At 56.4% G+C, this 20,595-nt stretch overlaps 1 protein-coding gene across 1 annotated transcript in view; it reads right to left on the bottom strand.

Annotated features, from left to right (window-relative positions):
- ABCA13 (ATP binding cassette subfamily A member 13) overlaps positions 1-20,595 on the bottom strand; it is a 240,985-nt gene that overhangs the window by 200,710 nt on the left and 19,680 nt on the right. Inside the window, exon 3 of the mRNA XM_041773932.1 lies at positions 17,961-18,084. Coding sequence (XP_041629866.1) covers positions 17,961-18,084 — 124 coding nt within the window. The remainder of the gene's footprint in view (positions 1-17,960; positions 18,085-20,595) is intronic.

The following is a 20,595-nucleotide window of genomic DNA, read 5'->3' as shown; positions in this document are numbered from 1 at the left end:
CAGGCGGGACCGCCTCCCGTTCTCTCCGGCTGGAATCTGAGAGCAAAACGGCGAGCCACAGACGATGGGGCCCAGAGGGAGCAAGTGCGAAGACCCGGGACGGGAAGGACCCTGTGTGGGCCCCGGAGCAGGAGCTGGGACCGGCTTCGCCAGGACAACAGGTGTCTGCACCCAGCGTGGGGCTCAAGCTCACAACCCCAAAGTCAGCAGTCGCTTGCTCCACCGGCTGAGCCAGTTGGGTGCCCCATATGTTCTTTCTCTAATTATTATTTCAAAACCACCTCAATTGTCCATAAGACCAGATTATGAATTATTACTAACATGACAAATGTTTGTAGGAGAAAAAATACATAGAAAATCCCGGGTTACAGGGTTGTTTATAGCAGCAACGTCCACAAGAGCCAAACTGTGGAAGGAGCCTCGGTGTCCATCAAGGATGATGGATAGAGAAGCTGTGGTCTCTGTGGACAGTGGGATATTCCTCAGCCGTTAGAAACGACTAACACCCACCATTTGCTTCGACGTGGATGGACCTGGAGGGTATTATGCTGAGTGAAGTAAGCCAATCAGTGAAGGACAAACATTATATGGTCTCATTCATTTGGGGAATATAAAAAATAGTGAAAGGGCATAAAGGGGAAAGGAGAAAAATGAGTGGGAAATATCAGAAAGGGAGACAGCACATGAGAGACTCCTGACTCTGGGAAATGAACTGGGGGGGGCGGGTAGAAGGGGAGGTGGGCGGGGGGACGGGGGGCACTGGGTGACAGGCACTGAGGGGATGAGCACTGGGTGTTATGCTGTATGTTGGCAAATTGAACACCAATAAATAAAAGAAAAAGAAAATCCTGAGTTAAATAGTGATGTGTGTTGTGTGTGTTGTGTGTGTGTGCTCACTGGTGTGTGCAGGTGGGAGAGAAAGCGAGCAAGCAGGAGAGAGCGAGTGTGCCCAGGGAAATCCCAGAGGGGCCGTCGGATTGGGGTGTAGAGCAATTTCCATCCTCCTGAGTCCAGATCCACCTTTGGCCTGTTACCGAGGAATGTTTGACCTGCAAGGTGCAGAATGGCGGGGGGCGGGGGGCAGGACTCACAAGAGGCCACTGCCAGCTGACCAGCTTCTTTCTCAGCCCCCAGATGACTAACGAAACGGCCCTCCCAGAGGACCAGGAAGCAATGGTCGGTTCTGGCAACACTCAACAGGTTCCCAGCCAAGAGTCTGAGGATCCCAGAAGCCCGAAAAGTGCTCAGGCCCAGCCTTCAGTTTCCCCATGAATGTTCCCCTGGCCTCAGAGTCGCCCTCGGAAAATCCTCTTTATTTCATCTTATTTTTTTAAGTAGGCTCCACGCCCAGCATGGAAAGCAGGACTCGAACTCACGACCCTGAGGTCAAGACCTAGGCTGCAATAGAGTCAGACACTCAACCGACTGAGCCACCCCGGGTGCCCTGCAAAATCCTCCTTAAGACAGGATCCTGGGGAGCCTGGGTGGCTCAGTCGGTGAAGTGTCTGCCTTTGGCTCAGGGAGTGATCTCAGGGTCCTGGGATTGAGCCCGGAGTCGGGCTCCCTACTCAGCGAGGAGTCTGCTTCTCCCTCTGCCCATCCTCCAGCTCGTTCTCTCTCTCTGTCAACTAAATGAATAAAATCTTTAAAAAAATAAAGCAGAACAGGATCCTAGTATTTTCCACCCACCAGGGTTGGTGAGGGTCAGCACGGGGAGCGTACGTAAGATCTGAGCCCCGAGTCCAGCCCCCCCCCCCCCCCGCGCTCTGTAATAAGAGTGAACGGCGGTGCTAACACGCGACGCATTTCCAGCCCGAGCTGCAGGGACCAGGGAGCAAGAGAAAGCAGTGGGGTAATTGTCTCCAACACCATCTGCGCTCATGTTCCTTATCACTTTACAAATGAGGTGGGCTCTTAGAGAATCAGGATTAATTCTTAAGGCAACCAGATCCAAAGGCAAACATAATTCTAGGAACACCCTTGGGTGGCTCGCACACTGCTCCCTTTCCAGGGAGCTCCAGAGGAAAGACGTGCAAGTCGCCACCGTTACTGTCCCCCGCTGGCGCACGGGGACCTTCCCGGGAGAAGTGGCTTTTGAAACCTGCCGTAGCCTGGGTGTAAAGGAGCGTCCGAGCTTGCGGCAAGTCCACCCGACGACAGAAAAGCGAGAATTGTCTCCCCGCCGCCTCACTCCCAGTCCGGAGGCGTCCTTGAAGAGCACCCACAGGTCCGCCGACACAGGTTGGTACAGAGGATGGGGTCCACACACGACGGGATGTTACTCGGCCAGCCCGACAATGAAATCTTGCCGTTTGCGGCAACGTGCCTGGAGCTAGAGGGCACGACGCCAAGTGAGCTAAGTCAGAGGAAGACACATACATGGCCTCACTCCTGTGGAATTCGAGAAACAAGACAGAGGATCACGGGAAGAGAGGAAAAAATAAAGTGATGAAATCAGAGATGGAGACAAACCATGAGAGGCTCTTAATGACAGGAAACAAATGGGGTCGCGGGAGGAGAGGGGGGATGGGGTCGCTGGGGGGCCCGGGACGGGGTGAGCCTGGTGAATCAGACCTCGGCCTCTGACACCAACAACACAGCACTTGTTAATTAATTGAATTTAATTTTTAAAAAATGTGTAAAGGATCTCTGTTCAGATCTCTTCCAGAAAGGACGCAGGCTGCACTGCACATTGGCTGTCATCAAGGGAAACAGAATCCGTGTCCCCAGCACCCTCTTGGACTCCCCCGCCTCCTTCGCACGGGGATCCCCTCCCCGCCCCCGCCCCTGAAACTCGGAGGTTTTGGACTGTTTCCCGGGTTCTCTGGGGAAAGAGCTGCTGGAGAGACCAGAAGTGAGTCCACAGTCAGACGGGGAGGGAAACAGTCCCAAGTGACAGCAAGACAGTGTCTGGGGACACGAGACATGGCGGAGTTCATGCAAATTCTAACCACTCCACCACACGGTGGGAAGAGACTGCTCCCCATGGCCCGACGGCTTTGGCGCTGGTGCAAGAAATCTCTGCTTACCGGCCTTTGTTCTTCAGGGACACAGGGCAATTTTCAGCTGTTTAAAAACTACTGATAAAATAACTGTTAAAAAAAAAAAAAAAAAAGAACTTGTATGGGGCCAGCCCGGGTGGCTCAGCGGTTTAGCGCCGCCTGCAGCCCAGGGCGTGATCCTGGAGACCCGGGATCGAGTCCCACATCAGGCTCCCTGCATGGAGCCTGCTTCTTCCTCTGCCTGTGTCTCTGCCTCTCTCTCTCTGCATCTCTATGAATAAATAAATTTTTAAAAATCTAAAAAAAAAAAAATTCAAAAAAAGAAAAGAACTTGTATGGAAACATAAATTGAAACGCTCTTCAGTAATAAGAGCCGACAGCTGGCGCACCCAGTACGGTAGGTGGAACTTAAGAGCACAGGCTCAGCAGAAAACAGCAAACCAATCTCCTGAAGTTATAGTCTATGTAATTCAACTTATGTGACCTTACGTAAATTTACCTAAACTCTGAAAATTATACACAATATAATGGATATATAATTATAGCTCCAAATGAGAAGAGAATGGAGGCAGAGAACATGCTAGAACTTGAAGGAGGGGTGCTCACGGCTATACAGGGAGAGCCTGGAGACTATCTGTGATCAAACCAATACAAGATATTGATTGAACACAAGATGCATATTGATTGTGGTGGTGGTTACGTGAACCTACACGCAAGAGATCAAACTGTCTAGCAATACACACACACGGAGGAGTGCAGCTAAACCAGGTGAAAACAGAACAAAACCTACAGTCCACTTAACAATATGGCACCAACGTCAATTTCCCAGGTTCGATATTGTCGAACAGGGTGTCACTATTTGAGGAAGCTGAACTCAAAGTCCTATTTTACGACTCTTTAAAGTCTATAATCACTTCAAGATGGAAGTTAAAAAAAAAGTCAAAAAATAAATGACAAACTCACGTAAGATATTTACAACTTCTATGACCAAGGGGTTAGCTCCTTTGTATGTAAAGAGCCTCTGGAAATCAAGAATAAAAATAACAATCCAAGAGGAAAAAATGGACAAAGGACACAAGTAAACATTTCTCCGGAAAACAAGGATAAACTGCACATGGAGATATAAAAATAGGCCCGACATCCCCATAATGAGAAAAATGCTAATAAAACCGCACTGATAGATCATTTCTCATCGGGAACGATGAGAAATCAGACTGACAGAAATGTAGGAGTCCATGCAGACCGCCCCTGGCCTCACCACAGGGGGAGAGATATCCTCACACCTTGGAAGACAGAATGCAAAATACTACAACCCCCATACGGAGCATCTGGGAAACACCATCAAAATCGCACACGTACTCATCTCCTGACTTGTGATTCTGCTCCTAGAAATCACTCCTGCAGATACACATGCACGGGCATGAAATGGCAGGAATCGTTAGAAAAATACAGCAAGGGGCGCCTGGGTGGCTCAGCTGGTTGAGCGCCTGCCTTCCTCTGGGGTCGTGACCCCGGGGTTCTGGGATCAAGCCCCACGGGGGGGGGGGGCTCCCTGCTTGGCGGGGAGCCTGTTTCTCCCTCTCCATCCACCTGCTGCTCCCCCTGTTTGTGTGTGCACGCTCTCTCTCTCTCTGTCAAATAAATAAATAAAATCCTAAAAAAAAAAAAAATACAGCAAGATGCTAGAGTTAATAAGTCAGTCGTGTAGAAAAGTGAAGTAAAAAATACTCCACTTACATAAAAAAGGCAATAAAGAGGAAAACCAGAGTACACAAGAGACGACAGAAGCAGAAACACGTGCCGGTACATGAATCCAATATATTCAGGGTAAACCGTCCGTAGGTTAGACGGCAACCGTCAGGACGGGAAGACAGAAGCAGCCACGCGCCGTCTAGGTCGTCGGCGCGAAGCCACGGGCAGCCAGAAAGGAGAAGGACGGAGAAGGACGGCACGAGACATCGGGCCAAGGAAAGCTCCGTCTGCACAAACAGCCCACAACGCCGACTTCAGACGTGGACGATGCCCAGGGCAGGGCTCGCACAGCCTAAGGTGCGTGTGCGGCAGGGCCCAGGCGCTGGGGGCGCTGCCCGGCGCCACCGAACTCCTAACAGTCCCACGTGCGCACCGACCGCACGGCCCCAGAGTAAACGTGGCAAAGCACCATCCAACTGAAAGAAATAAAAAAATCTACGATCAAGATTTCGATTTCGATTCCTTTCTTGTTAATTTGCAGGACAAGCGGACAATCAGTGCGGGTCACGGAGGACTTGACCCGCGTCCCACCCCGCAGCGGGCGGAAGGTCCCTCAGGTTCCGGATTCCCCGAGCACAGCCCGGGCTGGAGCCACCAGGGGAGCCTCGACGAAGTAGAAAAGACCTTCATCAGGAGCGTCCCCGGCCACCGTGGAATTCCCTATGGATTAGTAATAAAAGGCCTCAAGGAAAATGTCCCAATGTTTAAAGGTCACGCATCTGGCCTGCAAGTAACCCACGAGTCAAAGCAGAGCCCACGGCATTCAGTTTGTGTTTTGAACTTCGTGCAAATGAAAATACGCCCCATCAGGATCTCTGACGGCGTGAAGCTTCGGCCGGGAAGAAACGCAAAGCTTTTAATATTTTTTTTAAAAAAGCTTTTATTTGCTTATTCATGAGAGACACAGGGAGGGGGGTGGGGCAGAGACACAGGCAGAGGGAGAAGCAGGCTCCATGCAGGGAGCCCGACGTGGGATTTGATTCTGGGTCTCCAGGATCAGGCCCTGGGCTGCAGGTGGCGCTAAACCGCTGAGCCACCAGGGCTGCCCATAAATAAAATCTTACCAAAAAAAAAAAATGAAGCTCTTATATCACCTGATTTTGAGGCTTTCTCTACAGCTGAGACTATCTGCCTCGGTGTCACTGAGACGCGAGAGCAGGAAGGACTACGGGGTACCCTGAGTAGCGGGCTCCCCACCCTCCGCAAAGGCACCAACATGGCGTGACGGCAGAGGACAGGCTTTGCCGCGCGTGGAGCACCGGCAAGCTCCCCGAGGCACACGAAGCTCAACGCTCGCCCCACGTCAAACACAAAAATCAACTCAAATCGGACCGTGCACCGTGCACCAAAACAGAAGCTAAACCCGTAAAACCTAGAAGCAGGAGGAAACCTGCCTTCCTCCGGGAGGAAACCACCATCTCCCAGGAGGTGAATATTTCTGTTCGGGAACAACAGAGAAACCCAAACCCAGACAAAACGAAACAGGAAAGAAAACTGCTGCTCCTCCAAAGGCAGGTCACGAACTGGAAGAAAATATTCACAATACAATTTTCCGATGAAAGACTTGTATCCAGAATATGTAAGGGACAGTAGGAATTCAGTAAAAACAAAGATCACAACTTAACGATTAATTGAACCAAGAGTTCACGCGAGCAGGGAAGATGCCCGACGGGTTCCCGCCTGGGCCGGGCGCCCCCATCGCCACATCAAGCAATTGTCAGACACCAGCAGGTGCCCAAGAAGCCAAGTCACTGCCGACACCACCTGCCCAGTGGCAGCCCTTGTCCCTGACCCCTCCCCAGCCCGCCCCAGGCCGTCCCAGCCCATCCCAGCCGGGTGCCAGCAACAGGCCGCTGCCACCACTGCCTTAGGTTAAGTGGCTAGGACGACGCAGGGAACTCGGGAAACACGTACTTACCTTTGCCAATTTATGACGATATGACAGGATTTGAATCAAAGTGGGATGGACCAGCTGCCCTGGGGGGCCTGGGAGGTGCCAGGGCCCAGCTCCCAGCTCCCAGCTCCCCAGCCCCCAGCCTCCCAGCCCCCCAGCCCTCCAGCCCTCCAGCCCCCCAGCCTCCCAGCCCCCCAGCCCCCAGCCCTCCAGCCCCCCAGCCTCCCAGCCCCCCAGCCCCCCAGCTCCCCAGGCCCCCAGCTCCCCAGGCCCCCAGCTCCCCAGCCCCCCAGCCCCTCAGTTCCCCAGGTCCCCAGTCCCCCCCACCCCCCAGCTCCCCAGCCCCCCAGCCTCCCAGCCCCTCAGTCCCCCAGCTCCCCAGCCCCCCAACCCCCCAGCCCCCAGCCCCCCAGCTCCAGCCCAGAAGCTCCGAGCCACATCCTTGAGAGTTTGCAGGAAGGCCTCCGGGCGGGGCCTGCTCCTACAACACTGGATCCCACCTGCGGGGGTGGGGAGCCGGGCCTGAGAGTCCCACCCACCCCCAGCCCCGGGCCGGTCCGAAAGTCACCGTCATTAACACAACAAAGACCCCAGGACTACGTCCTGAGCTCCAGGAAACGCCAGGGATTTGGAAGCTGTGAGCCCCAAACAGGAGGAAGAGCAAACCCCGAAGGAATATTCGGGCGTCCGCGGGCCCGTCGCCCCGCATCCCGACAGCATCCACGGTGGGAAACACGAGGTAAGACTACACCGGACGGCGCGACTCGACGTGGAGCCCGGCCGAAAGGAGGAGGCGCCCAAACACCGGGAGGCGGCGGCAGGTAGAGCACCGGCGCCCTGGTACCCGGACGTGAGGAGGTGACGAGGTGACCTGGCACGACGCTTCGGGGAAACTGGAAGTGCCTCAAAGCTCAAGGGGCACAGGGCCCATCTGCCTTGGGCTCAGGGCGTGCCCCCAGGTCCCGGGATCGAGTCCCGCAGGAGCTGCCTCTCCCTCTGCCGGTGTCTCTGCCTCTCTGCGTCTCTCATGAATAAATAAATAAAATCTTAAAAAGTGGCTTTTGAAACCTGCCGTAGCCTGGGTGTAAAGGAGCGTCCGAGCTTGCGGCAAGTCCACCCGACGACAGAAAAGCGAGAATTGTCTCCCCCGCCGCCTCACTCCCAGTCCGGAGGCGTCCTTGAAGAGCACCCACAGGTCCGCCGACACAGGTTGGTACAGAGGATGGGGTCCACACACGACGGGATGTTACTCGGCCAGCCCGACAATGAAATCTTGCCGTTTGCGGCAACGTGCCTGGAGCTAGAGGGCACGACGCCAAGTGAGCTAAGTCAGAGGAAGACACATACATGGCCTCACTCCTGTGGAATTCGAGAAACAAGACAGAGGATCACGGGAAGAGAGGAAAAAATAAAGTGATGAAATCAGAGATGGAGACAAACCATGAGAGGCTCTTAATGACAGGAAACAAATGGGGTCGCGGGAGGAGAGGGGGGATGGGGTCGCTGGGGGGCCCGGGACGGGGTGAGCCTGGTGAATCAGACCTCGGCCTCTGACACCAACAACACAGCACTTGTTAATTAATTGAATTTAATTTTTAAAAAATGTGTAAAGGATCTCTGTTCAGATCTCTTCCAGAAAGGACGCAGGCTGCACTGCACATTGGCTGTCATCAAGGGAAACAGAATCCGTGTCCCCAGCACCCTCTTGGACTCCCCCGCCTCCTTCGCACGGGGATCCCCTCCCCGCCCCCGCCCCTGAAACTCGGAGGTTTTGGACTGTTTCCCGGGTTCTCTGGGGAAAGAGCTGCTGGAGAGACCAGAAGTGAGTCCACAGTCAGACGGGGAGGGAAACAGTCCCAAGTGACAGCAAGACAGTGTCTGGGGACACGAGACATGGCGGAGTTCATGCAAATTCTAACCACTCCACCACACGGTGGGAAGAGACTGCTCCCCATGGCCCGACGGCTTTGGCGCTGGTGCAAGAAATCTCTGCTTACCGGCCTTTGTTCTTCAGGGACACAGGGCAATTTTCAGCTGTTTAAAAACTACTGATAAAATAACTGTTAAAAAAAAAAAAAAAAAAGAACTTGTATGGGGCCAGCCCGGGTGGCTCAGCGGTTTAGCGCCGCCTGCAGCCCAGGGCGTGATCCTGGAGACCCGGGATCGAGTCCCACATCAGGCTCCCTGCATGGAGCCTGCTTCTTCCTCTGCCTGTGTCTCTGCCTCTCTCTCTCTGCATCTCTATGAATAAATAAATTTTTAAAAATCTAAAAAAAAAAAAATTCAAAAAAAGAAAAGAACTTGTATGGAAACATAAATTGAAACGCTCTTCAGTAATAAGAGCCGACAGCTGGCGCACCCAGTACGGTAGGTGGAACTTAAGAGCACAGGCTCAGCAGAAAACAGCAAACCAATCTCCTGAAGTTATAGTCTATGTAATTCAACTTATGTGACCTTACGTAAATTTACCTAAACTCTGAAAATTATACACAATATAATGGATATATAATTATAGCTCCAAATGAGAAGAGAATGGAGGCAGAGAACATGCTAGAACTTGAAGGAGGGGTGCTCACGGCTATACAGGGAGAGCCTGGAGACTATCTGTGATCAAACCAATACAAGATATTGATTGAACACAAGATGCATATTGATTGTGGTGGTGGTTACGTGAACCTACACGCAAGAGATCAAACTGTCTAGCAATACACACACACGGAGGAGTGCAGCTAAACCAGGTGAAAACAGAACAAAACCTACAGTCCACTTAACAATATGGCACCAACGTCAATTTCCCAGGTTCGATATTGTCGAACAGGGTGTCACTATTTGAGGAAGCTGAACTCAAAGTCCTATTTTACGACTCTTTAAAGTCTATAATCACTTCAAGATGGAAGTTAAAAAAAAAGTCAAAAATAAATGACAAACTCACGTAAGATATTTACAACTTCTATGACCAAGGGGTTAGCTCCTTTGTATGTAAAGAGCCTCTGGAAATCAAGAATAAAAATAACAATCCAAGAGGAAAAAATGGACAAAGGACACAAGTAAACATTTCTCCGGAAAACAAGGATAAACTGCACATGGAGATATAAAAATAGGCCCGACATCCCCATAATGAGAAAAATGCTAATAAAACCGCACTGATAGATCATTTCTCATCGGGAACGATGAGAAATCAGACTGACAGAAATGTAGGAGTCCATGCAGACCGCCCCTGGCCTCACCACAGGGGGAGAGATATCCTCACACCTTGGAAGACAGAATGCAAAATACTACAACCCCCATACGGAGCATCTGGGAAACACCATCAAAATCGCACACGTACTCATCTCCTGACTTGTGATTCTGCTCCTAGAAATCACTCCTGCAGATACACATGCACGGGCATGAAATGGCAGGAATCGTTAGAAAAATACAGCAAGGGGCGCCTGGGTGGCTCAGCTGGTTGAGCGCCTGCCTTCCTCTGGGGTCGTGACCCCGGGGTTCTGGGATCAAGCCCCACGGGGGGGCTCCCTGCTTGGCGGGGAGCCTGTTTCTCCCTCTCCATCCACCTGCTGCTCCCCCTGTTTGTGTGTGCACGCTCTCTCTCTCTCTGTCAAATAAATAAATAAAATCCTAAAAAAAAAAAAATACAGCAAGATGCTAGAGTTAATAAGTCAGTCGTGTAGAAAAGTGAAGTAAAAAATACTCCACTTACATAAAAAAGGCAATAAAGAGGAAAACCAGAGTACACAAGAGACGACAGAAGCAGAAACACGTGCCGGTACATGAATCCAATATATTCAGGGTAAACCGTCCGTAGGTTAGACGGCAACCGTCAGGACGGGAAGACAGAAGCAGCCACGCGCCGTCTAGGTCGTCGGCGCGAAGCCACGGGCAGCCAGAAAGGAGAAGGACGGAGAAGGACGGCACGAGACATCGGGCCGAGGAAAGCTCCGTCTGCACAAACAGCCCACAACGCCGACTTCAGACGTGGACGATGCCCAGGGCAGGGCTCGCACAGCCTAAGGTGCGTGTGCGGCAGGGCCCAGGCGCTGGGGGCGCTGCCCGGCGCCACCGAACTCCTAACAGTCCCACGTGCGCACCGACCGCACGGCCCCAGAGTAAACGTGGCAAAGCACCATCCAACTGAAAGAAATAAAAAAATCTACGATCAAGATTTCGATTTCGATTCCTTTCTTGTTAATTTGCAGGACAAGCGGACAATCAGTGCGGGTCACGGAGGACTTGACCCGCGTCCCACCCCGCAGCGGGCGGAAGGTCCCTCAGGTTCCGGATTCCCCGAGCACAGCCCGGGCTGGAGCCACCAGGGGAGCCTCGACGAAGTAGAAAAGACCTTCATCAGGAGCGTCCCCGGCCACCGTGGAATTCCCTATGGATTAGTAATAAAAGGCCTCAAGGAAAATGTCCCAATGTTTAAAGGTCACGCATCTGGCCTGCAAGTAACCCACGAGTCAAAGCAGAGCCCACGGCATTCAGTTTGTGTTTTGAACTTCGTGCAAATGAAAATACGCCCCATCAGGATCTCTGACGGCGTGAAGCTTCGGCCGGGAAGAAACGCAAAGCTTTTAATATTTTTTTTAAAAAAGCTTTTATTTGCTTATTCATGAGAGACACAGGGAGGGGGGTGGGGCAGAGACACAGGCAGAGGGAGAAGCAGGCTCCATGCAGGGAGCCCGACGTGGGATTTGATTCTGGGTCTCCAGGATCAGGCCCTGGGCTGCAGGTGGCGCTAAACCGCTGAGCCACCAGGGCTGCCCATAAATAAAATCTTACCAAAAAAAAAAAATGAAGCTCTTATATCACCTGATTTTGAGGCTTTCTCTACAGCTGAGACTATCTGCCTCGGTGTCACTGAGACGCGAGAGCAGGAAGGACTACGGGGTACCCTGAGTAGCGGGCTCCCCACCCTCCGCAAAGGCACCAACATGGCGTGACGGCAGAGGACAGGCTTTGCCGCGCGTGGAGCACCGGCAAGCTCCCCGAGGCACACGAAGCTCAACGCTCGCCCCACGTCAAACACAAAAATCAACTCAAATCGGACCGTGCACCGTGCACCAAAACAGAAGCTAAACCCGTAAAACCTAGAAGCAGGAGGAAACCTGCCTTCCTCCGGGAGGAAACCACCATCTCCCAGGAGGTGAATATTTCTGTTCGGGAACAACAGAGAAACCCAAACCCAGACAAAACGAAACAGGAAAGAAAACTGCTGCTCCTCCAAAGGCAGGTCACGAACTGGAAGAAAATATTCACAATACAATTTTCCGATGAAAGACTTGTATCCAGAATATGTAAGGGACAGTAGGAATTCAGTAAAAACAAAGATCACAACTTAACGATTAATTGAACCAAGAGTTCACGCGAGCAGGGAAGATGCCCGACGGGTTCCCGCCTGGGCCGGGCGCCCCCATCGCCACATCAAGCAATTGTCAGACACCAGCAGGTGCCCAAGAAGCCAAGTCACTGCCGACACCACCTGCCCAGTGGCAGCCCTTGTCCCCGACCCCTCCCCAGCCCGCCCCAGGCCGTCCCAGCCCATCCCAGCCGGGTGCCAGCAACAGGCCGCTGCCACCACTGCCTTAGGTTAAGTGGCTAGGACGACGCAGGGAACTCGGGAAACACGTACTTACCTTTGCCAATTTATGACGATATGACAGGATTTGAATCAAAGTGGGATGGACCAGCTGCCCTGGGGGGCCTGGGAGGTGCCAGGGCCCAGCTCCCAGCTCCCAGCTCCCCAGCCCCCAGCCTCCCAGCCCCCCAGCCCTCCAGCCCTCCAGCCCCCCAGCCCCCCAGCCTCCCAGCCCCCCAGCCCCCAGCCCTCCAGCCCCCCAGTCCCCCAGCCTCCCAGCCCCCCAGCCCCCCCAGCTCCCCAGGCCCCCAGCTCCCCAGGCCCCCAGCTCCCCAGCCCCCCAGCCCCTCAGTTCCCCAGGTCCCCAGTCCCCCCCACCCCCCAGCTCCCCAGCCCCCCAGCCTCCCAGCCCCTCAGTCCCCCAGCTCCCCAGCCCCCCAACCCCCCAGCCCCCAGCCCCCCAGCTCCAGCCCAGAAGCTCCGAGCCACATCCTTGAGAGTTTGCAGGAAGGCCTCCGGGCGGGGCCTGCTCCTACAACACTGGATCCCACCTGCGGGGGTGGGGAGCCGGGCCTGAGAGTCCCACCCACCCCCAGCCCCGGGCCGGTCCGAAAGTCACCGTCATTAACACAACAAAGACCCCAGGACTACGTCCTGAGCTCCAGGAAACGCCAGGGATTTGGAAGCTGTGAGCCCCAAACAGGAGGAAGAGCAAACCCCGAAGGAATATTCGGGCGTCCGCGGGCCCGTCGCCCCGCATCCCGACAGCATCCACGGTGGGAAACACGAGGTAAGACTACACCGGACGGCGCGACTCGACGTGGAGCCCGGCCGAAAGGAGGAGGCGCCCAAACACCGGGAGGCGGCGGCAGGTAGAGCACCGGCGCCCTGGTACCCGGACGTGAGGAGGTGACGAGGTGACCTGGCACGACGCTTCGGGGAAACTGGAAGTGCCTCAAAGCTCAAGGGGCACAGGGCCCATCTGCCTTGGGCTCAGGGCGTGCCCCCAGGTCCCGGGATCGAGTCCCGCAGGAGCTGCCTCTCCCTCTGCCGGTGTCTCTGCCTCTCTGCGTCTCTCATGAATAAATAAATAAAATCTTAAAAAGATCCCATTCGCAACAGCAACCAAAAATACACGGTAACTAGGATAGTGTGAGCAGAGGTGTCCCTGGCCTTCACAGGGAAATACCAACAAGCCCCGCGGGGACATTCACACGACACCGACCAAAATCCCAGCAGAGTCCTCTCGGGGCCCTCGCCGACACGTGTGTAAAGTGCACGAGGAAGCACAGACACTCCCCTACGGGACACAGGGAGGTAGTCGTGCCTGCCCAGGGGAGCTCCCGGAGGAAGGCCCTGAGCGCAGGCCAGGTGGCTCTGTCTAGAAGGTTCCAGAGCCCACAGGGCACCAAGGCCGAGTCCGCCTGCAGCTCCACACAGATCGGTGGGGGATGGGAGAGCTGCTCCTGAGTGGAGATAAGGAATCGCTCACCCGATGGGAGAAACAAGTGCAACTGGATCCTCACCCCACGCAGAGACCCAAAGCCCAGACCAATTCAACACTAGGGCGAAAGGAGCAACTGCACTTAGAGGGAACGTGCGTGGGCGCCGGGTGGGCACGTGGTGGGTGCCTGGGTGGGCACCTGGGTGGGGTCTAGGTGGGTGCATGGTGGGTGCCTGGGTGCGCACCTGGGTGGGTGTCTAGGTGGGCACGTGGTAGGTGCCTGGGTGGGCGCGTGGTGGGTGCCTGGTGGGCACTTGGGTGGGTGCCTGGTGGGCATCTAGTGGGCATCCAGGTGGGCGTGTGGTGAGCGTCTGGGTGCCCAGCTGGCTGAGTACCTGGTCATGAGCTCGGAGTCATGGGAATGAGCCCCTGTGGGCAGGCTCCCTGCTTCTCTGTTCCTTCTCCTCCCCCTGCGCTCTCTCTCTCTCTCTCTCTATCTCTCTCAAATAAATAAATGAACAATATTTTTTAAAAACTAGGATATTAACATGTTATAAAAATAAAACCAGCTTTCCTGGGGAGGAATTTACAAATTAAAGTTAGCAGAACACCCCTGCATCCCCATGAGAATCAGAGAGCGCCAGGGAGGGACCCAGGGACGTGGGCGGCCCAGGTCATGGGGAGCACGTCTGCGGGCCGGGCCAGTGGCCTGAGTGCTGGGAAGGGCCTAGAAATGAACCCCAGGACCCTGCAGGCCTGTCTTTGCTCTGTGGCTCCTCAGAGAGAAAACTGTAAAGGGGGGCGACGAGGCCTGAGGCGATAGCGGAGCTGAAATCAGGGCCCCGGCTGCAGCATGACACGGAAGACGAGGAAACGGGGTCCGTCCAGCCTGCAGCCCAGGCCCCTCCGGCTGGCACGCATGGACAGGCGCCAGCGTCCCGAGAACGGGTCCCAAGGCCCCCCTCCGAGCACCCCAACGCTGCCCCTTCATTTCCAAGGTCACAAGGGGAGGGGGGCACAGGCAGGGTCGGGAGCGGGATCCACCGCAGGAGCCCCTGGTTGCTAGACCCCGACCAGGAGGGGCGACTCCGACCCGCAGGCCATGGAGGGGCCATGGAGGAAGCCGCTGGGCACCAGTGTTCACTGGGGGGGACCTGTGACCTCGGGGGGCGGGGGGCAGCCCGGCGGAGTGAAGGGTGCAGAGGGCGCAGCACCAAGGGGAAGGGGATGACGTGTGTCCAGAAGGACTGAGGGGGAAACAGAGGCAGGACGGAAGTCACTACATTTCCTTACCGCCTGCAGCCCGGTGACACGCCCTGAGCCAGGCAGGGGGACCCTCCTCCAGGGACTCAGCTGCCCCATCCTGGCCCGACCCCCAGGACCCCGTGAGTCTGCTCCGACACAGAAACGTCCCCTTAGAAACTCCCTTTACCTCTAAGCCCGCAGGGTCACCCCAAGCACCTGGCCCACCCACGTCCACCCGAAGGGGCTCAGGGCTCAGATTGTGTTAGACGTAATAACTGACCTTCTCCCCCCACCAGCCCCCCACCCGGGGTCCTGGAACCCCGCTTCCTCAGGGACTCACGCACTCCCTGACCCCTCCCGGCCTGAGAGTCTACAACGCGCCCTCCCCCTGCCCCCGGCACAGGCCTCTCTCCCTGGGCTCCAATAAAACCCTGTTTGCACCAAAGACGTCCCAAGAACCCTTTCTGGGCCCGGGGCTTCGAGCCCCGGCGTCTCATCCGCATCAGGGTCGGGGCCCCCACAGAATCTCCCGGGCCGCCCGCGTCCCTCCTTCTCAGGGCGAGGATGAACTCTAGCCCTGGGAGGGGGCAGAGGGTCCGGCTGCTTGTAAAGGACCCCGGAGCCGCGGAATGGGGGCGACTCAGGAAAGCGTGCAAACCATGGGGGGGACGGGGGGGGGGGGGGGACCCTCGAGGGCTTGGGGACCGAGAAGGAAGAAAGGTGACGAAGCCGAGGGCCACGCAGTGAGGACGCCAGAGGGAAGGGAGATGGGGCGCTGCCCACCCTCCTCCGCAGCCCCCCCCCCAGACGGGGCGAGGGCAGGTGGGCCGGGCCGCACCCCCGGGAGAGGCTTCCCCCAGAAACCCAGGCGGACCCTGTCCTCGGCGCAGGCAGCTCGGGATCTGCTCTCAGGGCGACTCCCCCTGAGCCCCGACCGCCCCCCTGGAGCCCAGGGCAGTCGCCCCCCAAAGCCGTGCTCAGGAGCACCTCCCACGGTGATGCCGTGTGGGATTCCCGCCCAGAGCGAAGCTCCGGCCCGACCCAGGGCTCGGAACCCCACACTAAACCCGCCGCGATGGGGCTTGAAGAGACCTGAGGGGAAGCTTGCTCTGCGGGTGTAAACCCAGCCGCTTCCGAGCCGCTCACCGCAGGCCCATGGACGAGTCTGCGCGGCCCTGGGGGTCAAGGGCGCTCACAGGTGAACGGGGTGGGGGGTGGACAGGCCAGCAGCCTGCAGCCGGAGGCCAGTGTCCTCCCCACCCACCTGCGGCCCCTCTGCCCCCCACCGCGCCCCCACACCACCCACGGCCTGCGGGTCACTCTGCGTCACTTTGTGCGTCTCAGACCCGCCTCGGCACCTCTAGACGCCCAGAGCCACTCCTCCCTGGCTACGACGTTCAAGGCTTCGCGCTGCCCTGCCCGGCACGGATGGCCCCAGGACAGGGTGTGACACGCAGTCCGGGGTCAGGACGGTCCCCGAGTATCGGCTAAGGGAGGTGGGCGCAGGGAGGTGGGGGGGGAGGAGGGCATCTGGGGCCGATGAGGAGCCGCCGTCTGCTTGGTCACCGGCGAAGTAAGAGCCGGCGGGCGTTGTCCTCCAGACTCACAAGCCAGGAGGCCGGTCAGGGAACCCTGAGGATCAGAGACGCTGGACGCCCCAGATGCCCAGCAGTAAACAGGGCTACCGTCTGGGGGCAATGCCCACCTTTCCCTACTGGGACAGACCCTAAGGGTCCGTTCTGAGTAAAGGGGAGGAGGGGGGCCTGGGGTGGAAGGGAGGAGGGGGAAGACAGGGAGGATGGAGAGGAGGGGGAGGAGGGGCAGGAGGAGGAGGAGGGGGAGGACAGGGAGCTGGGGTGGAGGGGAGCAGGGGAGGAGGGGGAGCCCTAGGTGGAGGGGAGGAGGGGGAAGACAGGGAGGACAGGGAGGACAGGAGGAGGGCAAGGACGGGGAGCCCCGGGTGGAGGGGAGGAGGGGGAGGAGGGGAGGGTGGAGAGGACAGGGAGGAGGAAGAAGATGGGGAGGAGGGAGAGGAGGGGAGGATGGGGAGGAGGGGGAGGAGGAGAGGGAAGAGGGGCAGGAGGAGGAGGAGGAGGGGGAGGAGGAGGAGCCCCGGGAGGAGATGCCAGCGAGCTGAGCCCCCCATCTCCCAGAAAGAGGGTGTTACCCCTTTAGTTGCCACAGGAACAGAACGACCGCTGAGTATCTCGGGTTGACGTCCGACGGTTTCGAAATGACTTTCTCTACGCCTCACGTTTCGGTTACGCGTCTCCAGTACGGGCAGGTAGGTGAACATCGCACAGGGTGTGTCACGAGTCACCCAGAAGCCTGCGGCTCCCTCGGGGTCGCAGGGTGGAGGTGCCGGGGTGCTGTAGCGCCCCTCCCATGCGAGCGTCTAGAGGGGCCCGGCCCGGAGGCCAGGATGGAGCCGACCCGAGCGCGGCCGAGCCATCACCCTTCCCCATCTCTTCTGGAGAAGCTTCCAGAGCCTCTGTGTTCTGAGTCGTCTCATAGGGAACCCAGGGGCTCCCGCCCGTGAGGCCTTGGATGCCGAGCGACCCCCGTCCCCAGGCGGCCCCAGAGTGGCCCGGTCACGGAAGCCCACCGCCCCACGTGAGCTGGTGAATGCCCCGCGGGCCGTGTGATCTCAGCCACGGATGGGCGGAGAAGAGCCCAGTGGGCAGCTCGCACTCACACCTGCCGGCGGCACCTGGCGCCACAACCGCAGTTGGCTGAGCCGGTCGGTCGGAGCCAGACTGTTAAGCTACGGAAAACAGTCGCGCGGGTGGTTGCGAGTCCGCAGACCCTCGTGGGTCCAAGAACAAGCGGCAGGAGGACGCCCCAGCCTGCCGCGGGCTGCCAGGGGGCACACGGGCCTTCGGGCGCTTGGGTTCCCGGACTTCAGGCTCTGCGGCCCCCCCAGGGCACGGAGGCCTCACTACCCGCCTGGGCCCACCCTGCACCCCCCAGGGCACCCCAGGGCACTGAGGCCTCACTTCCAGCCTGGCCAACCCTGCGCTTTCGGAAAAGGAGCTGGCTTTCTCTTACCGCCGAGGGCCCTCCGCGGGCGCCGTGGAGCTCACGTTCCTGCAGGTGGAGCCGGTGTTGCAGAGCAGGGCCTGCATGAAGGGGAGGACGCCGCGGCTGGGCAGGTCCCGGGCTTGCAGAAAACCTGAGTGCGAGCAAGGAAGAAGCGCGTCCGTGTAACTGGGGGCAACGCGGATGCCTCCCCGGTCAGAAGGGAAGTGTCTGAGATGCTGTTATTAAAGCATCAACCCGTGATTCACTTGCCGTCTGGGGGCACCTGGGGGCTCAGTCGGTGAAGCCTCTGCCCTGGGCTCAGGTCATGATCCAGGGTCCCGGGGTCCAGTCCCCGCTCAGCAGGGAGCCTGCTTTGCCCTCTGCCCCTCCCCCATCTGGCTCCTGCTCTCTCTCTGATAAATAAGCACCATCTTTGATAAATAAATGAATAATAAATAAAAGTCTGAGTACTCAAAGACACCTTGCCCCCAGGCAACCTGGAAACTGCCGATCTAACAGGAGGCAGCTGGTAAAGCCTTGGCGGAGGGCCCTTCCCGGGAATCTGGTTTGTTCTGGGAAATGATCGCACTCCCCGAGGCGAGGAGACCCCCATGCCCTCGGTCCATTCCGCACAATGCTCTGCACGCAGAAAACAGTCACCTAACGTTGGATCGTGAATCAATGACTGAATGAACAAGCAAATGACAGGAAGAAAGAAAGAACAAAAGAACGGAAGAAAAGATGAGCCAGCGGGCTTGTAAGCTAGAGAGGCCAACAGGGTTCTGAGCTAACACAAGGCCCAGGGCGCCGGGGAGGAGACCAGACACAGCTCTGGGGTCGTAGCCAGCTGGTAAGAAGAGGCGTGTTTCCCTAACGTGCTCTGTGCCACCAACCCCTGGGACATGGCAGGGATGCCGGCCACGACAAGGGGCCGTCAGCGGGCAGAGATGGAGGACTCCAGTCCTGGCATGGGGAGAGCGGGAAGGGTGGGGAAGGGGAACAGACATGTGTGCGTCATCTGTCTCTTCTTTTAAGATTTTATTTATGTATCTGAGAGAGAGCGAGAGCAAGAGAGATCACAGAGGCAGAGGGAGAGGGAGACCCGGACTTGCCGTTGAGAGGAAAGCCCGACCCCAGGACCCTGAGATCATGCCTGAGCCAAAGGCAGACACTTAAGCGACTGCGCCCCCCGGGCGCCCCGCGTTGGTCATCTCTTGTGTGCCAAGCCCCGCGCTGGCCACACGCTCACTACTGGCTTTCTCCCCGAGTTCTTGGCCGTTCTTGAGGCAGGTAAAGTCACCTGTCGTTACAGAGACTCACAAAGGCAAGGTCGCTGGCCCAAGCCTAAGCAGCCGGCGAGTGCACACAGCTTCACAGTGTGGTCTCCGGGCCCCTCTGAGGCTCTCCTCCCCACCAGTGCTCTTCTGCATCAACGTGTGAGAAGCGCTGCCAGGCCTCCCCTCGCCACTTCTTTGCTGGGACCAGGCTCCCGATACAGAGCGAGGGCGGATGAACCCTCGAGGACCAGGTGTAGGCTTTTACGTAAGGACCCTCAGGCCGCTCTTCCCAGCTGCGAGGACTGAACTAGCACCACTAGTACTTTCAATGTTTAGTTATTTACAACGAGACCACTCAAGGACATTTTGCCACTAGTGACTTGGGCCTTCATGCTGTACGGTCTATGGCTCCGCTGTGCCCTTAGGAGGTGACCATCCTCGGCATCATACAAACCTCCTATGGATCTGACCTGTGTACTCCACCTGCCACGTCCCTGCTTCTTAGTTGTAAGGAATCCCATTTAGTTTCACTTCTCCCCAAGCTGCTTGCCCTGCCCAGATCATTCCTCTCCTGCACACCTTAGTCCAACAAAGGACCACATGCCAATTCCCCAGGAGCCTTCTCCTCTGTGCTTACATGGCCCCTCTGCAGAATCCCATTGTGACATTTTTGCCACTGTGTTGTATTAGTCTGGCCTGACGGCAAGCTCTTTATAAGGACACGGAAAATACCTTGTCTCCTACTCTATCTTCAGACACTTGGACACAGCAGGCCCTCAATACATATTTGCCAAATGAGTAAATGAATGAATTTTGTTGGATAGTGATGTGCTATTTTAGATAAAGCCCATCCCTTAATAGTGCTTTTATTCATTAACATTTTCAGAATTAGCCACATTATCCATATTTCAAGTGGCATAAATCCAGTAGATAGAAAATAGGCCACCATTTCATAAGCAGCAACGCTGCTAAGATTTCAAACCAGATAAACACAAGGGTCTTTCTGATAAAGCCCTTGGAGCAGAAGTTAATCAATAATGGGTTATCAGTGCATCACCACCATCATCGCCATCATCACCATCACCATCACCATCATCACCACCATCATCATCACCATCACCATCACCATCATCACCACCATCACCATCACCATCATCACCACCATCATCACCACCATCACCACCACCATCACCATCACCACCATCACCAGTATCACCACCACCACCTTCCCCACCACCATAACCACGATTGCCACCAGTATCATGTTGGCAAACTGTGAAATGTACCTCCCACTTTTACTTCTTTTACTCTTTATATACGTATAATATCACATAAACCTATGCCCAAAGAGGCAGTTTAGAGGAATTAATCTATCTGCTAGATGG

This window comes from Vulpes lagopus, chromosome 11 (genome assembly GCF_018345385.1).
Source record: "Vulpes lagopus strain Blue_001 chromosome 11, ASM1834538v1, whole genome shotgun sequence".
NCBI lineage: Eukaryota > Metazoa > Chordata > Mammalia > Carnivora > Canidae > Vulpes > Vulpes lagopus.
The sequence above is the reverse complement of the archived record's forward strand: the minus strand, read 5'-3'. Positions and strand labels throughout refer to the sequence as shown.